Source organism: Netta rufina (assembly GCF_964035555.1).
Source record: "Netta rufina genome assembly, chromosome: 10".
Lineage (NCBI taxonomy): Eukaryota > Metazoa > Chordata > Aves > Anseriformes > Anatidae > Netta > Netta rufina.
Window position 1 is genome coordinate 7,900,350 of NC_140133.1, and position 18,809 is coordinate 7,919,158.

General features: G+C 43.1%; 1 protein-coding gene across 1 annotated transcript in view; it reads right to left on the reverse strand.

Annotated features, from left to right (window-relative positions):
• Positions 1–18,809, reverse strand: part of FANCD2 (FA complementation group D2) — a 52,334-nt gene that overhangs the window by 12,513 nt on the left and 21,012 nt on the right. Inside the window, exons 19-36 of the mRNA XM_084292533.1 lie at positions 18,334–18,443; positions 16,873–16,933; positions 16,217–16,342; positions 14,907–14,980; positions 14,666–14,806; positions 13,385–13,485; positions 12,964–13,079; positions 12,410–12,518; positions 10,126–10,224; positions 9,079–9,188; positions 7,482–7,628; positions 6,174–6,290; positions 5,308–5,440; positions 4,967–5,078; positions 3,813–3,926; positions 3,123–3,250; positions 2,088–2,187; positions 282–404 (exon numbers count right to left, since the gene is read on the reverse strand). Coding sequence (XP_084148659.1) covers positions 282–404; positions 2,088–2,187; positions 3,123–3,250; positions 3,813–3,926; positions 4,967–5,078; positions 5,308–5,440; positions 6,174–6,290; positions 7,482–7,628; positions 9,079–9,188; positions 10,126–10,224; positions 12,410–12,518; positions 12,964–13,079; positions 13,385–13,485; positions 14,666–14,806; positions 14,907–14,980; positions 16,217–16,342; positions 16,873–16,933; positions 18,334–18,443 — 2,021 coding nt within the window. The remainder of the gene's footprint in view (positions 1–281; positions 405–2,087; positions 2,188–3,122; positions 3,251–3,812; positions 3,927–4,966; positions 5,079–5,307; positions 5,441–6,173; positions 6,291–7,481; positions 7,629–9,078; positions 9,189–10,125; positions 10,225–12,409; positions 12,519–12,963; positions 13,080–13,384; positions 13,486–14,665; positions 14,807–14,906; positions 14,981–16,216; positions 16,343–16,872; positions 16,934–18,333; positions 18,444–18,809) is intronic.

Sequence of the window (18,809 nt, forward strand, 5' to 3'; positions counted from 1 at the left end):
GTAAAGAGGCAGCATACTTAATGATGGATGGCAGTTCATTCTCCAACTGAAACGGCTCACAAATAATAAAGTTAACATTGCTGCAATGCACAATGACATTCCACATCCATTTAAAGCTAACTATGCACTAACCTATTTTGGACTGCCCCAAAAAAAGTTTAGAAGTGCCCAGAGCTGTCCACAGCAGTACTAGCATGAAATCATAATAGACTACAAAATAATTGAATATAAAAAGTCATTGTGTATCTTGTGATATACAAAGTCTCTATTGATATAATTACCTGCTCAGTGTAGGATATGTAGAAGAACATCCATCTTTGGCAGAGTTGATCAATTCAGGAACACCAACACTGGAGATTTCTTCTATTGCTTTCAAGATGTTATCTGTGTGCTCTAGGTAGACACTAAATCCGAAACAAGCTTAGTTCACCAGTAAATATTACACAGAATAACCCAGAAAATTCTTGAACTACCTGCAACACGTGGCCTAAAACTGTCAAGCTCACTCTTATGCCACTCTTACGTAGGAAATCCAAAGCAATAGTGACTGGTAGAGGTGCCTGAAGACTGGAGGAAAAGCATCACTCCTACCTGCGAAAAGGACCCAGGGAACTACAGGGATATGTATGTAATGTTAACCAAAGCTGGCCCCAGTACTGAGCCCTGGGGAAGACCACTTGTGACTGGCTGCCAAACGGATTTAACTCTATTCATAGCGACCCTTGGGCCCTGGCCATCCAGCCAGTTGTTTTTTACCTAGTGAACAGTACAGCCCTCCAAGCCACAAGCAGCCAGTTTCTCAAGGAGAAGGCTGTGGGAAACAGTATCAACTGCTTCAGTAAAGTTCAAGTAAACAAAGTCTACAGCCTTTCCCACATCCACTAAATAGGTCATGTTCTCACAGAAGTAGATCAGGTTAGTCAGGCAGGACCTGCCTTTCATAAACCCATGCTGTCTGGCTCTGATCACCTGTTTGTCCTTCATGTGCTGTGTGAGGACACTCAGGATGATCTGTTCCATCACCTTCCCTGGCCCCAAGGTCAGACCAACAGGCCTGCAGTTCCCCAGAGCCTCTTTGCTGTCCTTCTTGTAGACAGGCGTCACGTTTGCTAACCTCCAGTCAACTGAGACCTCCCTGGATAGCCAGGGCTGCTGATAAATCATTAGAAGTGGCTTGGTGAGCACTCCTTCGGTACTCTTGGGTGGATCCCGCATGGCCGCATAGATCTGTATGTGTTCAAGTGGTGTAGTAGGTGGCTAACCATTCCCCTTGGAATAATAAGGGCTTCATTCTGCTCCCTGCCTCTGCCTCCCAGATCAGCGGGTTGAGTACCCTGGGAACAATTAGTCTTACTAATGAATTCTGAGTCAAAGAAGGCATTAAAGTACCTCAGCCTTTTCCTCATCTCTCATCACTTTTTCTCCCTGCATCCAATATAGGATGGAGATTCTCCTTAGCCCTCCTTTTCTTGTTTATGCACTTATAAAAATATGTTTATTGTCTTTTACAGTAATGACCAAGTTAAACTCTAGTTGGGCTTTGGATCTTCTGATTTCCTCCCTGTAATAACCTCACAACAGCTCTGTAGTCCTCCTGAGTTGCCTGTCCCTTCTTCCAGAAGTCACAAACCCTCTTTCGGTCCTTGGCAGCCTGCTCTAAGGGGTACCTGTTAGAGCAGGGGAGTTGAAACAAAGGAACCTCCAAAGGTCCCTCCCAACCTTCACCATCTTTTGATTTGGTGATTATATTTCATCTAAGACTCAGTCCTGCGCTCCTTGGCTTTAGTGAGAGCAGATTAGTGTTCACTTTTGTGAAAACAAAACCAGATATTTTAGCCCATATCCATATTTCTACTTGTATGTGCACATATCTGTGATGTGTTGATGTACACTGACAAGCTATCATCTAGCAAACACGAGGTCCAAGCATGCTTCTATGGCCAATGACTAACAGAATTCTTACCACTCATTGTATCCTTAAAGTATGAGGGTAATGACTGAGAGGAGTCATCCCTCTGCAACAACAGTAACAACTAGAAAAATTTCTATAGTGTCTCAGCATGCTTTTACAACGGCTTGAGTCTTACCAGAGCAAAGTATGCAGCGCGCTGTTGAACTGGCTGCCCTTCTCTTGGTCCCCACTGGGTTTCACCCAGGACCGGCAGAGGAACTGCTTTGCCAGCAAAGCTGTAAAAGATAAGGAATAACTTACAGAAGAAATTGTACATGCTTTGGTTCCCAAGAATCTAAAACAATTTCCTTCTTCCATAAAAAGGCCACGTGTCCATGTGTCTTGCAGAAATATTTTAAAACAGGATATTATTAGTTAAAATTTATTATTCCCTGACATGGTCAGTGGGCAGTTCTCTCAATGTGGGCCTGTTTAAAGCAGTAAAATCCCATCAAAGATGGGATTTATCACGTCTCTCAAAGATGAGAACTTATCATTCTGAGTAGCTATGGACATCTGAGAAAGACAAATTCTAGAGGTGTCTCAGTATGACAAGGTACAGCTGAGAGAGCTGTCATACACTGAAATAAAGAATTCCAAGCGGAGAGCAAGTGTTTTTCTTGTATATTACCTGCAAGCATGCCTATGCCTTATCTGCTTGAATGCTGTCCCTCCTACAAAGTTGGTCCTAATCCCTAAGAAGGGCGGTTCTAGTGACTGAGAACATCTGTTGTGTGGGGTTAATAACAGATAAGCATTCCCCTCTCCACCCTGAAGTAACAGCTCTACGTGGACAGTTCATTTTAAGGGAAGTTACATCTGATTATGTCTGTGGTTAGCTCCATCATCAACGGTTAAACTGGTATCAAAATTAAACAGCAGAAACTCTTAAAAGTTGTGAGGCTCTGATTTTAAAAACACCAACCAAAGGAGCTGGAGTCTGCCTTTCTGCATGTGACTGAGGCACAATAAAACAAACATCAAACAGCTTCTCATACATTTACTGCAGTTCCTTTTATTAGTGGCTAGGACTGCTCAGCCTGGTGAGACCACTAGGATATTGAGAGGAAAACTCTCCCCAAAAACATGCACTCCAGAGACAGAACCCAAGATTTACTGGCAAAGGACAGCATGAAAACTAATCTGGGAGAAGAGGTTCTTCACACATTACCCATTTTCTCTTTCTTCCAGCCAGCCATTGGTTTCTCAGAGATGGCAATCAGGAGCTGAGTGAGGATGAATGCACACTGGAAGCTGGGAACACTCTGCTGGAAATTCAGTAGGTACTGGAAACTCTCACTGGGGAATGACAGGAAAGAAAAAAGGTAAAGAGAGCATAAATAGGGTAATCTCCCATAAGCACCTAAATAAAAAAGGTGTATTAGACCAGCTTAGATCCAAGGTCTCCATAGTCTAGCCTGGCATTTGTCTCTAGCAATACTCTCTTTGAAGGAGGGGTAGTCAACCTCTAGTAGACCAAAAGTCAATCACTGGGAAACTTTTCTCAGGCTCCAGTCACTTTAAGTTTAGCAACGTCTTTATACACTGCTTTTGCCTCATGTCCCTACAGACCTTTTAACTACCCAGAACCTGCTCATTCCTTCTGTGAATCCTACTGATCTCCCAGTCTCAAATAGCTCACTTACAAATGAGATGCACAGACTGATGCACATCTTACAATCCTGTAGCAACATTTTATTAGCTTTGACTGCACTATAGTTAGACTAAATGCAAAATCCCCTGTTTAAAGGTGGTATCATCTCTGGGAGAGATCCCAAACACACATTTACCCACAATGCCCACAAAAAAACAACCTGCTTGAAATTCGTCACTTTCAAAGTTTGGGAAATATTGATTCTACCTTATCAGCTCGTCAAGAAGAAGAAATTCCGTCTCTCCTGGCTTTAGCCTGTCTGCAACTACCTGGAGAGCTGACCTTAGCAAGTCAGTATTCTCCTGCTGAGAAAAACCATTCCTGAGGGCAGAAAAAAAAGTCCAGTTTATCATCAGACTAGAAAGAGGAGAGATATCAGATACAAAAGCATATCTGGGCATACGTTCGCAACAAGAAAAATAAAGAAGCTGATATGCAAGAAGAGCCCAGCAATATGAAAGTTATAGGGCACACACACACAAAACCCCACAATTTTAACAGCAAGCTTAGTTCAAATACTCCATCTTTTTCCCTGCAACTGCCAGGGCAATGGAAGAGAAAAAGGAAATTAGAAAATTCTGCTAAATATTAAAGAGAATGTAACTTTTATAACTGAGCATTTAACGTTTAGGGAGTGCCAAAGTGACAGTTACTTGCGCTCTGCTACTGCCTTTTCATACTCTTTTTACAGTTACTGACGTTTTTGAAGTACAACAAAGGTAAAGTGCTTTCTACATACAGATCTAAATTAGGATTCAGATAAAAAACCTCCATGATTCTAATCAGAATTATACTAACAGATGCGGAGGTTAAATCCATGCTGCACATGCACTGAGTTTGGCATTTATGAGTCCAGTTCAAGTACATGAGCAGCATAGGCTTTTCATTAATGAAACACACATTCATCCTATCCATTGACAGAAGGAAGTCTTTTATTGCTCAGGACTCAGGCAATGACAAATTAGCCTGAGACAAGGGGACTTAGGGGTAAGAAATTCCAAGATCCTTAGGCAGAATGAGAATTGCACAGGCAGGTGTGAGAGTATGCCTCTTATGTTGGTCTTAATCCAAAACCACACGGATTAACACAATGAATGCTGGCCAGTTCTATGCTTCAGACTACCCTGCATTCACTGTGAATCACCTACTGGTTTAGTTCAGGGTCGACAACAAAGGTTGACATAACTACAAAATGTTTAAATGTCTCCAGTGTGTTGTGTGCATGTGTGCAGTGTGTTGTTCTGCATGACTAACAGGCCATTTGCTGGGTACAAATACTTTAAAGGAAGGGAAGAAGAAAAGGAAGCAGCAAATAGACCTTGTTTATTTATGCAATTATACACTCTTCTGCTTGAACTCACCAAGCAAATAGCAAGCGAAAAGTTAGTAGCAGCTGTTGGTAACAAGAGGACATCATCTGGTGCTCCTGGATGTTCACTCCTGGTTCGTCTACCACACCCTGATTTTGTGTAACTGCCTTTAATACAGAACAAATCATTCATTACATGCCATTCCAAGGAAAGACAACAGCACAGCAATCCATTTCCATAAATTCCATGTTTAAAATAACAAACAAACAAAACAAAACAAAACAAACACTCAAGACACCAAAACCACTCTCTTTTCCCCCACAAACAAAACCAAAAATACTTTGAGAGACAACAAAACCAGATGATTTTTTTGAGTCAAAATTGCTGCCCACTGACCTGGAAGTAATTGTGCATGTTCTCCATGTGATTACACAGTGGCTTCAGTAGCTTGACTACACACTCAGCAACTTCCTTAGGGGATCTCTGACGCAGGTGGGTAAAGCCAATATCCTTATGGCTTCTTTCCTGTGGCAAACCCAAAAATTCAAAGTCACTTCATCAGTCTTACTTGAGAATAATGTTGTATGACATACTTGAGAATAACTTAAGATTACTTCAGCAGTGCAATTCCTGATGTCATATACTCCGCCAGGAAGGAGCACTGAATAAAAAAAAGGGCTTCTGCTGAACAACCAGCACCAACTCAGACAAGTGGACAACATTTGATGGAGAGAACAAAACTGATGTGACATCTAGGTCATCATGTTTTACTCAAACACTAAGAGAAGGCAGTCTGTGTACATGGGAATTAAGATAGGTAGAAAGATAAAGAACAGGAACACTGATGTAGTGAATTTCTCATAGTTTAATGCAATGGGCCACATGCATTTACTTTCTTCCTGAAGTCATCAGCCAGGAAACCAAAGAGTTACTACATTTGAGGTGCTGTTTTAAAGACTACAAATCAAACAAACAAAACCAACCAACCAACCAAACAAAAAAACTGAGTCCAACAGCTTCTATCTGCCTAACATGAGCTACATCTTGTCCCCTTGTACAGAGAAGTGGTACAGAAATCTCTTTAAGACAAATTGTCTTTAGGACAAAGGACAAATGCTGCTGTGACACACAGTTGGGACATTTAGCTGTTAAGCGAAAATAATTCTGAAAAGCATTTATCCATTCAGGATAAGTGTGGAAGTCACTGACATGCTCTGCTTGGCACAGGCGTTGCACCATTAGCTACTGCTGTACGTGCCTTTAAGAAGGGCACTCTCCTTGTGGAGCCTGGAGTCAGCACATGTTCCAGCTTCCAGCATAGGTCCTCCAGGAGGAAGTAGAGTTCAGCAGGCCCCAGCTGCACAATTTCACTAGCCTGTAATTACAAGGAAGGACAGTCAATTCCTGGACTCAGGACCTAGTTGTAGGTCCCCTGAAGCTCAGCTTCACCTCCTCCATACTGACAGAGAACCAATTTATACATTAAAGTTCAAAATACCATTTACATCCTAGGGATAAAAAGAGGTTTGAGTCCAAAGAACCACAAAAATCACCAAGTAATAGCCAAGACATAATTTGAAATACTGCCACAAATGCCAGGAGATTTGTCATACAGTCTTCCAACTGCCCTGCTCTCTGTACACACAGAGATAGCTGGCCGTGGAGCAGGCCAGGCCACACTCCAGTGCCCCTTTCATAGCTTATTAATCCCACTGCTGTGCAACAAAATTAGACTCTAGTTGGACTCAGCCTGCCTACAAAGAGCATAATAAAATTACGCATTTCTGCTTTCCATATCCATAGTAATGCAGTTTTACAGAAGCTCCCAGATGGCAGACAGGACCCTGTCCAGGTAGGGCACATCCATGACACTAATCCCATATTTGAGCCGAGTTTCCCATCTAGAATCATAGGATATCCTGAGCTGGAAGGGACCCACAAGGAACATTGAGTCCAACTCCTGGATTGACAAAGGACTACTTACAAATCAAACCACGTACCTGAGAGCATTGTCCAAACACTTCTTGGACTCCAACAAGCTTGGTGCCATAACCACTTCCTTGGGGAGCCTGTTCCAGTGCCCAACTACCCTCTCAGTGAAGAATCTTTTCCTAATACCCAACCTGAATCTCCCCTTACACAGATTCATCTGCTGATAACTTGAGACATTTGCCTTTTGCAATGTGGACTGTAATGCCATAGGTTCTCTGCAATAGGTAGGCCACCACATCCTGCAGCTGAGCAGTGTTCAGTATTAAAGCCTCTTGCTTTCTGTTAAATGCATACGTTATGCTGTATCTTTTCCCCTTATATGCAATATTAAAATTATTATTATTTTTAAATATTGCTGCTGTACTTCATGTCTAATATAGAAGGAAAGTCCTTTTTATCTCAGTGCCCTGAGGTACTTCATTTTCTTTGCGGACAGATTCTCTCCTAGTACCCAGCTCACAGCCCTGGATCAATCTTCTACCCATTTCAATGGATCAGAAGGAAACAAGGCCTCAGAGAGAGACAATACATAACACAAAGTCATACCTGGATGTTTTTGTGTTGTTCCACTCACCTCTGTATGCATCTCTGTGTCCAGGATAGACTTTGTTAGCAGCCCGCAGTGGAGTACAGTGAACACTTCCAGGTCTAGTTCTCGGAAGTAGGGGCGATAACTCTGCAGCTGCACCAGAGGGTTCCCTGCCTCTCTCTCAGCAGCAGTCTGAAAAGTAAATGGCAGAATTCAGCTTGCAACTTGTAAAACTATAAGACTTATTAGCTCAAATAACGCTGTTTCTTTCACACAGTCTTCTATATTTCATGCCAGGCTGAAACAAGACTAAGAAGAATTCACAGTAGCTAATACAGAGATGGGCACACAGAATTAGAATCATTTCCATTTTGTACTGTACAAGTCACCAAAAGCTTTCTGGAAAAAAAAAAATAGGAAACTGGAACAATCTTTGCTATTGTCTTTCCATGAATCAACAGCCATCATGAAACTCATTCTGGACTCGATAAAAGACAGTGTCCCATAAGCACCATAAAAGGGGAAGGCAAATGTTTTTGCCTTTGATAACTACCAGGACAGTAAGCCATAGGATGCTATCTTGCTTTTAATCATATCTATAAATTCGTAGAGTTTCATTCCATGCAGCCCTGTCGTGTGACCCAATGTGTGTTATATGTGGCTCACACCAGGATTTCTCTATTCTGTTGTCCTGGATAGGGCATGGCATCTATGGGTTAGTCTGGGACCTGTACTCTGTTTAGCTAAGAAAGGTTAGTTACATTAATTCCCAAACTACCTGAGACTCCGTTTATTTGTTGTAACTTGTGACATTATTCATAGAATGGCTTGTGTTGGAAGGGACCTTAAAGATCATCTAACTCCAACCCCTCTGCCATAGGCAGAGACGCCACCCACTAGATCAGGTTGACCAGGGCCCCATCCAGCCTGGCCTTGAACGCCTCCAGGGATGGGGCATCCACATCCTCTCTGGGCAACCTGTGCCAGTGCCTCACTACAGTTACAGTGAAGAATTTCCTCCTAATGTCTAACTCCTAATGTCTATTCCCTCTTATCCTATCATAATCTAATCAAGTAAGAGTCCTTTCTCCATCCTTTTTATAAGACCCCTTTAAGCATTAAAAGACCACAAGGAAGTCTCTCCAAAGCCTTCTCTTCTCCAGGCTGAACATGCTCAGCCAGGCATCAGAGCCCAAAACCAGGCACGCTTCTCTGGCTTTGCTCCCTCAGCCAGCACAGACCTTGCATTCTCAACATGATGACAATACCTTAAGACCTTGCTTCAAAGAACTAGAAATGTAATTCAACAATTCATTAGCTGACAGGTTTGGGAACTAGCTCTTAACATGGGATGAAAATGGGTAATTTTTAATGTGCCTTATGATGAATACATTGATCAAAGAAAATACACCCCAAAGAAAATATGAAAAATCAAAGCACCTGTGACTGAAGCAGACTGGAGACAGTGGGAAATACGATCCTTACAAGGGTCTGTATTTTCCAGATTTATCTCACAATTTCTGATCAGAGTCTAGAAATAGCAGTTGCCTGATTATTTGAGTAATTCAAAACTTTTGTTTCTTTTTCTAAGTCATTTTCCTTTGTCTGCCTTTCTTGCCAGTCCCCAGGGGTATATTCCTACCTTCTCCAGCTCAGAGAGCTCATTGTCAGGCTGGTTTCCCTCAGAGCTTTCATCTGCTTGAGAACGGTCTGCAATGCTGGCTTTGCTGCCATCAGACTTTTTCTTCCTTCCTTAAAGAGAAAAGCAACTTTAAAAAAAAAAAAAGCTGCACCATGCTCAACACTGTTGAGGCTGCAAGGCAGGGAAATAGCTCAAGCTGTACTTTAATCAGCCCTAAGAAAGCATGGAATATACACAGGTTGTGTGTCATCTGCAGCCAGGATCATGGTCAGAAAGAGAGTCAAAAGCATTTGGGGCTCTCTCCCCAACCAGCTTCTCTTTTATAAAATCAAGGTAAGAAATTAAAGTAAGTCTCACTTTTCTTAATGTACTTGAAAAATGCTTGAACCAAAATTAGTGTTGCTGTTTCACTGAGAAAAGCAGAGGACCTGGAAGATGACAGTAAGGCAAACAACTCCAGAAGGAGCTTGCAGGGACGCTATGCCAATAGTAGAGTAACTCAATGAATTCCTTGCAATGGGCTTCACTGCTGACAAAGGTGGGGAAACTCTCAAACCTGACACACCGTGTAGCATCTTGAGACACCAAAGGAACTACATTTCAAGTAATCCTAAACAACGTGTTAGATCAAACAGACATCATCCAGTATGTCACCAGGGCCAGGTAACATTCACACAAGCTCCAAAAGCAATTCAAGCGGAACACTTCAGAACTGCTGGCCACGGTGCCAAAGGACTGACAGCTTGCCAACAGAATTTCCATCAATGAAAAGAGATCTAAAGGGGATCTGGGGAATTCATTTCAATGAATTTTCAATAGTTATATGCTAAGCATAGCTTTCCCCAAAAAAACAGACTATCCAGCAGCTGTATGGAGTAGGAAAAATTTTACACCTCCATCTTCACCAGGAGTTGATCAGGTAAGATTTCAAGCTAGATTGGCCATACCAGAAATTCTGTGCTTTATGCATCACACAAGTGCTATTGACTGCAGTGCAACTTGCCAATCAAGCCCATCACATCTGCTTCCTTGTTATAAACTTGTTACCATTTTTTTTTCTCATGGCACCAACAGCGTTAACGGATGGTCCTCCCTCCGTGGCTTCAGAATCAAAAGTAGCTGGTGGTGGGACATAACCAGGGGTTGCTGAAAGAACCAAAATGCAGAACTTTGGTTAGTTCAGCTCCTGAATGAGAAAACAGAGGCAAGATACACATCTAAAGGAAGTATCCCATGTTTCCCCATCCCTGTGAACATCCCTCTGCTCTTATGCTTAGGCACATTTAGCTCCAGTCAACCTTCTTGTATTGCAGAGCTGTGCACCAGAATCACAGCTCTTTGCATTCCTCCAGAAAGGGAGAACAACAAGAGCTCAGCTGTCTTTGGACCTTCATAAATGTAAGTGAAGCTGAAAGGGCTGCTCTAGCACATCTGAGCCCTTTCCTTGCTGTCCCTGTAGTTCTCCTGGAGCAATAGAAAGGTGTTAAAGAGGCTCTTTATTTAGGATTGATGTTGATCCATTGGTTTAAAAACAAAGCTTGTAATGGATAGCTTGTGGAAGGTGATAAAGGATTCTCTATTAAGGTTATTTGATTGAGGACCTTTTCAATGCAAAAAAGAGTACAAGTAATAGGGGAAGCCCATAAACAAGGACAAACACAAACCTGGTAGACAAAGACCAAAAGTCTCCACTTACTCATTGATGGTCAATAAGGAATTCCCAGCAAAGCTTTAAGGAGAGACAGCTGGGCTTTGAAACTGATAAAATGGGATGAAAAAGAGGAATTTGAGGACCTGTGATATTCCAGGGGAGTAGGAGTGGTGGTGGAACTATGCAAACTGATGAAGGCATGTGCATGCAAGGAAAGGGGATGGGGAGGAAAGAAGAGGGGAACAGACAGAAGCAGGTATAAAAGGCCTGGACATGAGTACGACATTGCCAATCAGTACATTTGCATGACCGAGCCCTTCACCTGACCCCCCCAGTCTGTCCTATATTTGTTTTAAATCCTTTCTTAGCTTCATTTCAATGTAATCTCACTTCTCTTATCCTGTGAGTGTGTGTGTGCAAAGGACAAAACACAAACCACTGGCCAGACCTGTGTGAGCAAAGGCTGGGCCAGCAACTAGAGTCAGACTGGGCATTTAGGAGCCCTTGGCCTTTGGTGCCAATATCTGGAGTAAGCGAAGGTCTCAACTTCAGTAGCTGCAGGGCCAATAGCTCTTGGGAGCACCTCGACAGGTCCTGTGGACTTTGTGGCCAGAGCACCAGCTACTGGGGTGACTGGTGTGAGTGGATTTGGTGCCAGCACTTGCAGCAAGTGGGTCCTCGCTGTCAGCTCCTGGTGTGGGTGGGGGTCTCAGCTACCAGCCACTGGGGCAGGAACAGCGTTCGTGTGTGCTGAGAACCAGATGTTAGAGGGCATCAGCGTGAGTGGAGCAAGTGAGGGACTGAACACCAGCAGCTGGAGCAGGACCATGGGTCACAGCCCACGTGCCTGGTGCTGGCTGCTGGGACAGAGCAGGGGCGAGCATTTGCATCTTCCCCAAATTTGGCACGCACTGGGATGTGCGTCTGCAATTTCTTGTCCAACTTCAAAGGCAGACTAGCCAGCAAGTAGGAGGCCCTGGGTCCAGGAGGGGCTATCAGCTGGGTGGATGGTCCATGCTGGGATCTGGAGGACCTAAAAGTGTGAAGTGCCTGTGGGACAAGTTTGTATATGAGTGTGTGTGTCTGCTGGGTAGTAAGGAGCAGCAAGCTGGACTGGGTGGTTAGCAGGAGACATGTGGAGCAGTTTATAGGGCCCAAAATCTGGGCAGGAGTATTAGGCAGACAGAGGGGCTGTGCCAGTACTTGGGGATCCGCAAATGCATGCGTGCTTGTGACTCAAAAGTGTCTTAAGCAGCTGAAGAGCAGGAAGGGGACTCGGCTGTCTTTATTTATGTTTTACATGAGTCCTATGCATAGGTGCTGTCTTCAACTGTTGTCATCTGTCAGTTTCTGTGGCTGTGCTCATTGGCCTGGGACAGAGACTACCAGGTTCCTGCACTGGCTTCCAGCTGCCAGACAGCAGGAATTCATGGGCCAAGTTAACGAAGGCAGCTGGTGCTTGTAACAGGCCTCAATAACTTGGTACAACCTGAATGTCAGAGAATCACACTGCATCTTTTGGAGAGAAACAGGCTTCCTCCTCTATACTCAGGCAGATTCCTAGGTCACTGTAATAATGCAGCATACATTACCATACAATTCCTTCTTTGATGTTTAAACCAATACCTTTCACTTCACAGCTGGTGCAGGCCCAGAACACGCAAATGTTTTCATACACACCTGCCAAGCATTTTCCTAGCACATTCTGCAGCTCTGTGATGTTCTGTATTCGAGTCAAAACCTTCCCCTTCATCTCAGCGTCCTGTTGCTGGCAGAAAGCATTTACAACCTAGAGACGCAACACAAACTCACTGTGAATTAGGGAGATTTGCATCCATTTTTACTTTTTCTTTTCTGAATAACACCCACAAGTCCCAAATAAGCACACAACAATTAGCACAAGTGGCCTGGGTGACCAAATCCAGACTGCATGAACAAAGCTCTTCAGAAGCCCGTAAGAAAATGCAATCTGAAAAGCAACAGCACAGCAGCTACAGGTCAAGTTCTTAGCCAAGTAAGCAGAGTAGTTACTAGAATCAGGATAAAGCATAAATCGTAATGAAGAGAAGAAAGAAGAAAGAATTGCAATGAAGAGAAAGAAAGAGAAGACCTTGCTGGAGAACATTTCCAAGAGGTAAGACTCTTCCTCAGCAATTGCACCCCTGCAGTCTGGGGTTTGTGTTTGTGCTACTCCTCAGTTCCACTCCAAAACATGCAGACAAGGCTCTACTCACCTCACGAAACCAGTTGAGCGCATAGAAGAGAAGCGAGCACAGAAATTCCTGTTCCTGCTTGGAAAGAGAGTCTATCTTCCCTTCAACTTCCAAATCAGTGAAGTACAGGGGGCAACCTGAGACAGGGTAGGTAGAAAACACATCTTGGACTGTGTTTGCTACCTATGCTTCGCTTTTTGCGTGGACAATGACTCTTCCAAAAGCCTGTACTCTCGATTCCAGTGACTATTTGGAGTGAACACCATCAGTCACTTCCCAGAGAAAGTGATTGTCTCCCCTGCCTCCCTTCCACTTGTGGCCAACAGAGCATCTCAGCCTCCATCATAAACTACACAACTCTTCCCACAGCTGCAGGAAGGCTTTGCAGATCTGGGACAGGAACAAGTGAGCCAGAGGGGTCTGTAAGATTTACTTTCCATACCTAATAAGGCATCAATCTCCTCCAGGCTTCCATTGTTTTGCTCTCCAGTGTAGAGCCTGAGCAATCGGAAAGAGGGTGATAGACATATTGGTGACACTACCCTGGGGAAAAGAAAAAAGAGAGAGAGAAATGAAGTGAGTCCTATGTTTTATACGCCTCCGGAATGCTCATCACTTTTCTCTTGTGTCCCATGTCCTCCCCACGCCACCTCGCCTATACCTTCTTCTATTTTGCTTCTCGAGAGTCATAGCAACAAAACCCAGAAATGCCTCATATGGTTAATAAATACATCAGTGACCATCAATTTTCTGGGAAAACTTAAGGGTAGAAAACCTGCTGTACTGAACAAAAATAGAGTCAGATTTATTTCAGGTAGAAATCAAAGTTGAATAGTTCAGGAGGAACTACAAGAATTTGTGCAAAAGACAGCTGTGAGCAGTAAAGAAACCTCCCTGAATGTTTTCTAGCATGCTACTGCTCACATTGTAAGCGAGGAAAATTAACATCTTTTTCCCCTCCATCAATGCATGTGAGGTAGCTATATTTCTTTTTATTTGGTATAAAGTAATCATGTATTTTTTAAGCGCAACTATGATCTCAACAAAATCTGACAATAAATTATGCAAGATAAAAAGCTGATTGTTAGAAAAAAAAAAAAAAAGCCTTTTATTATTTTTAACTTTGATGTCCCATTGTTTAATAAGATGTTTTACTTCCTGCATGCTTCTTGTTTCGTTCTCTTAGGACAAAGTCTTTGTTTCTCATACAAATTTTACTTGTGGTGGCATGTTTGTGGTTTTGCTGTGAAGCAGAAGTCCATGCTGTGAAAGTGCAACTGAAGGGTGAGAACCAATTGTGTACTCTTGACACACACAAACTACTTGCTGACTCCATTTGAGACTCAACACTCAAAATATGAATTTTGCCCAAATGGATGGAGTGGCCTATCCATCTTGGCGTGGCCTTCAATATCCCAATGATGCTGGAAGGAAGAGCTACTATTCCCAGATGACAGATGGGAAACAAACTAGATGCAACATGACTTACTCAACATCAGCTAAACAGTCTGAGCCAGAACAGACTGCCAATTCCCCAGCATGTCCTTGTGCCTCTAGACCTATCTGACCCATGTCTAACAGCAAGGGAAGGAAAAGAACACTGGAAACTGGTAAATCTTCCGTCCAGCTCCTAATCAAGCACTTGGGCAGGCAGGGCTGAACACAAAATGAAAATACAATTCCTTTAAATGTAGAATGATTGCAAAGGCAAGCTCCACAGTACCTCTTACTTGGGTTATTCGTTCCATCAGTGACCCTGCCAAGCTCACTCTGTGACACCAAAGGTAAGAGGTTAATAGCAATTGCTCCCTGACTTTCATCTTCATCGAGATTATACAAGGGCTTCACTGGGAACAAGAAGGAGCTGCAAGGAAAGGCAGACAAACTCAGTTAAAAGGATCACCACGTTGACAAAGTTGTCACTGACAGGAACGTTACAAATACTTAGCCTGTGCTCAGCATACCCGGTCACTGTGGGGCTGAGATCCACCACAAAGTCAGTGGGAAAGTCCTCCACCAGACTCTTCCCAAACTCCTCCTATAAAGAAAGGAAAAACCTGCTCAACAAATGGGCTCAGCAAAGAAAGCTGTGACAGCAGCAGTGGAAAATGCCGAAGACGAGGCCAAGCAAAAACACCCTGGAACAATCACAGCAGTGAACCTACTGCCTGCAAGGAGAGCCAAAGCCTAACTTCAGAGAGACAGCCAGGAGACATTACCAAGCATGCACAATCAATTTATTCCCTGCTCTTTCGACGTGGGCTCATCTACCAGCTCCCCACTGCTGCAGAGAGGCTGGAAGGGCCATGGGAAGTTCTCTGTCCTAAGAACCCAAGGTCAGGATGAAATGGCTACAAAGTGCTGGCAACATTTTATTTCACACAATGTATCCCGCAGACTTCACCTACTTACATAGGTAGCAACAGTTAAGGGAGAAATACTGCAACAGGTGTGACAGAGTTTGGACAGACAATGAAAAGACCAAAAAGTGTCTGCACAAATGTTGCAAGAACTGAGTCATCACCCTTACTAGGAAAAGGGAGAAACTCTCTTTCCTGTTTAGGGTAACTGTCACAGCTCACAGTCCCCTGATCATCTTCCCCTGTTCTAAATCACAGTTTTGCTTCTCCATAAGAGCAAAGATCTCTTTGTGGCACCATGAATGATCAATTCCACAACAGCTTTCATGCTCTCCTGGGCCCCAGAATGATTTCCTAGTCCCCTGGCTGGCACAGCACACATGTAAAAACATCTCCAGCAAGAAGAAAGAGCATTGGCCTTCACAAACCTCTCCCTATTACCATAAATCTTCACCGTGGCTCCTCCAAGTTCCTAGATATCAGACAGCCTTAGCTTTTTGACTGGAAGCCAATTTCAATACAATGGTTAAGGTTCTTTCAGGTTCTACCTTTATCTATGGATTTCAAAAGCCTACTTCGAAATGTCATTTCATTTCCTTTAAAAGGTTTCCCCTCCTCCTGCTGTTACATGAAATTTCACATAAAGGAAGCTGTTAAAGCATAACGAGGAATTTGCCACAATCAAAACAACAAAAAACAAGGAAACCACAAGAAACCAAACCAAAAAAAAAAAAAAAAAGGAGGTGAAAAGAGGATTTTGTATCTCTTACAGGAACCTCAGGCATGCCTCAAACAAAAACAGTTCTCAGACTGGAGTGAAATCCTCAAAATGATTTTGTCCTGCTCATGTTTGAAAAACATTCTGCTTTTGAAGAATACATAAGTGATTAAATTCAAAAAACTCTGCAACATACCAGGAGCTGCAGGTCCAAATTTCCCTTCTGCTTCTCAATCAAATTGGCAAGTTCATCGTAGTAGAGTGCCAAGACTTCTGGTGTTTGCTCGCAGCAGAAGCCTACAAGGTCCAGCAATGTAGAAAGCTGAAAGGAGAGAACAGTCTTCAGAATATTTTTTGTTGTTTGTTTTTTTTAAAGAACAACTCAAACTTTTACCTTAACTCCTTCTTGTTCTTACATTAATTTACTCTGAGGTATATCCAAAGATTCAGCTCTAGGCTAACAGCCCATAGTGACTGGTCTACAGACATGCAGTTTTAAGAAGAAACACGGGTCTTTCCCAGAGCTGGGACTGTTCCACCATGGAATAACACAAAAGAGATTGCCCTGTTTCTTTCCCTTTTGTCTGAAATAATGTCTGGACAGAAGACTTTCACTAGGTGGCTTTAGTACTGCCGGAGTGCTTGTTAATACAGCCCTGCATTTCTCCAAAACCAATTTTAATAGATTTTTGCCTCTGTAGTTGATACACAAGGCTCCCACGCCCAGTACAGCTGACTGTCAGACACACACCCTGCTTTACCTAAGACTGTGTCTCCAGTCACACCTTCTTGCTGACCGTGTCCTCCCTCTCTCCCATACTGCCCCAGCACGCACCCATTCTTGGCACCCACCTGCCCATCACGCTCGAAGTTCGGCTCAGGTCTCTCCAATGAACCACCATCTCCTTCATTCCTGAAAGCAATCGATAACCTTGCATTTGTTGCACAACGTTTAAGAGATAGCAAAATGCATCACACACGTTAACTCTCTCCAGAAAATGAAGAATTATGCATGGAAAGAAGACATGCTTTGGACATGATTAGGAAAAGACCTGCTGCTGTTTGGCACCTTTGGGACAAGACTCAACGTCTTCTTCAAGGAAGTGCTTTTTCTAGCCTAAGACCTCTAGCCATCTCCTCTTCTGAAGGCCATGGAGCCTCTCCTTACATGAGCCTAATATCTGCAGCTGCACATTATGCCAGCTACTCAAATTCCTGCTGCTTATTTGCAGAGCTCAGAAGGGTAGCTTTTTCTCTGGTAGAGGCTTTAGAGTCTGTCTTCTTCAATCAGTTTCTTAAGAAATCAGACAGAAAGCCAGTAAGGTACACAAAGACCCAATTACAAGGGTATTTCTCAAGTAGCAGAAGACAGATTTTCTCCAGGATCTTGGGTCAGAGTTGGAGAGGGAAGGAATTTCTCTGTAAGTCAAACAAACAACTTCCCTGGGGATTTAATCCTTTTTCTGAGGCACAAGCCATGGTCCACCTGCTGGGGTTACCTGCGTGCATTTTACCTGGCAAATTCACTGCTACTGCAGGTTTCTTGATGCACTGTTGACCCCACTCGTGACTTTTTGCCTGTAGTCTGTATTTTAGGATTTTCTAAGCTTGTTCTTGAAATAACCATTTCAGCATCTCCTGCTTAGACTTAAACCAGTGCCTCTAAATTAGCAAGTCTGATATCAGTGCTATGGGAGCAACCATGAAGAAGTCTGATAACTCAGGGCCCAGAGCTAAGACAGGCTTTTCTCTCCATGTAATAATCAGCAAAAGCATTCCATGAAGAGGTCGTGCTTCCCAACACCACTCAAATATTTGTTTTCCAAGCCCTTTGATCTTTGTCACAGCTCTTATTGGGAGTCTCGTTTATCAAAGCTATTATAAATTATTTATATAGTACATTAGAGATTGTCACACCAATGCCCAGCACAGCAGTAATTTTTCTTCTTTCTCCTTTAGATTTCCCTGTATTCAAACAGCGCACATTAAGCTATTCAGCCTTAGTGCCAGAGGCTGATCTGCAGTCAGTCCACCACAGCTTTTTCTTTTTTCCAAGCGCTAGATCTTGCTGGTGCTAGTCAAGGCCCCCATGAGTAAGCACTAACAAGAAATTCAGGATGCCTTCAAGATTTGCAGTGGAGATTTAAGCAGGTTGCAACACCAAATGCTGCAATTTTCAGGAAAGATTTTGAAGTTATTGGATTTGACAGAGATGTGCATGAGCTAGAAGACAATTGCTCTCCCCCACGTTATTTGTCCCACTCCAGGTAGTCTTAAAGCATGTTAAATTCACCTTTGTACATTTCTTCTCACCTTTTCAATGCCACGCTGCCTATCATGGTAACAGCACCAATAATCCCCATTTGTTTGTGGTTGGGAACAGTGCTGGAGAGCCATTTCCTGATCACCATGTGCATATCATCCTAAAAAGACAGACACAGCCTATGTCACCACAGAGGTACTTATGGGCATCATTCAGCCCTATCAGCATCTGCACCTAATGTCATCTCCAAAGGCTGCACAGAAATGGTTTACTGGGATTACAGTGTTGTAGAATGAACGTACATCCTGTAATTTCCTTTATTATGAGCACACTGGTCAAAACTCTAGGTAAGGCTGCAAAAAGGATTAAAAGTGATTTGCTTTGGCTTTGCTCTAGTTACTGTACTGAACGTGTCCAGATTTCATCTATAATTAATAGAAGAATATATATTTAAACAGGAAAGAATAGATGGTCTTCACACACACATTGCAGCTGCATAGCTGCCCTCTGAAACGCTGCCAGCTGC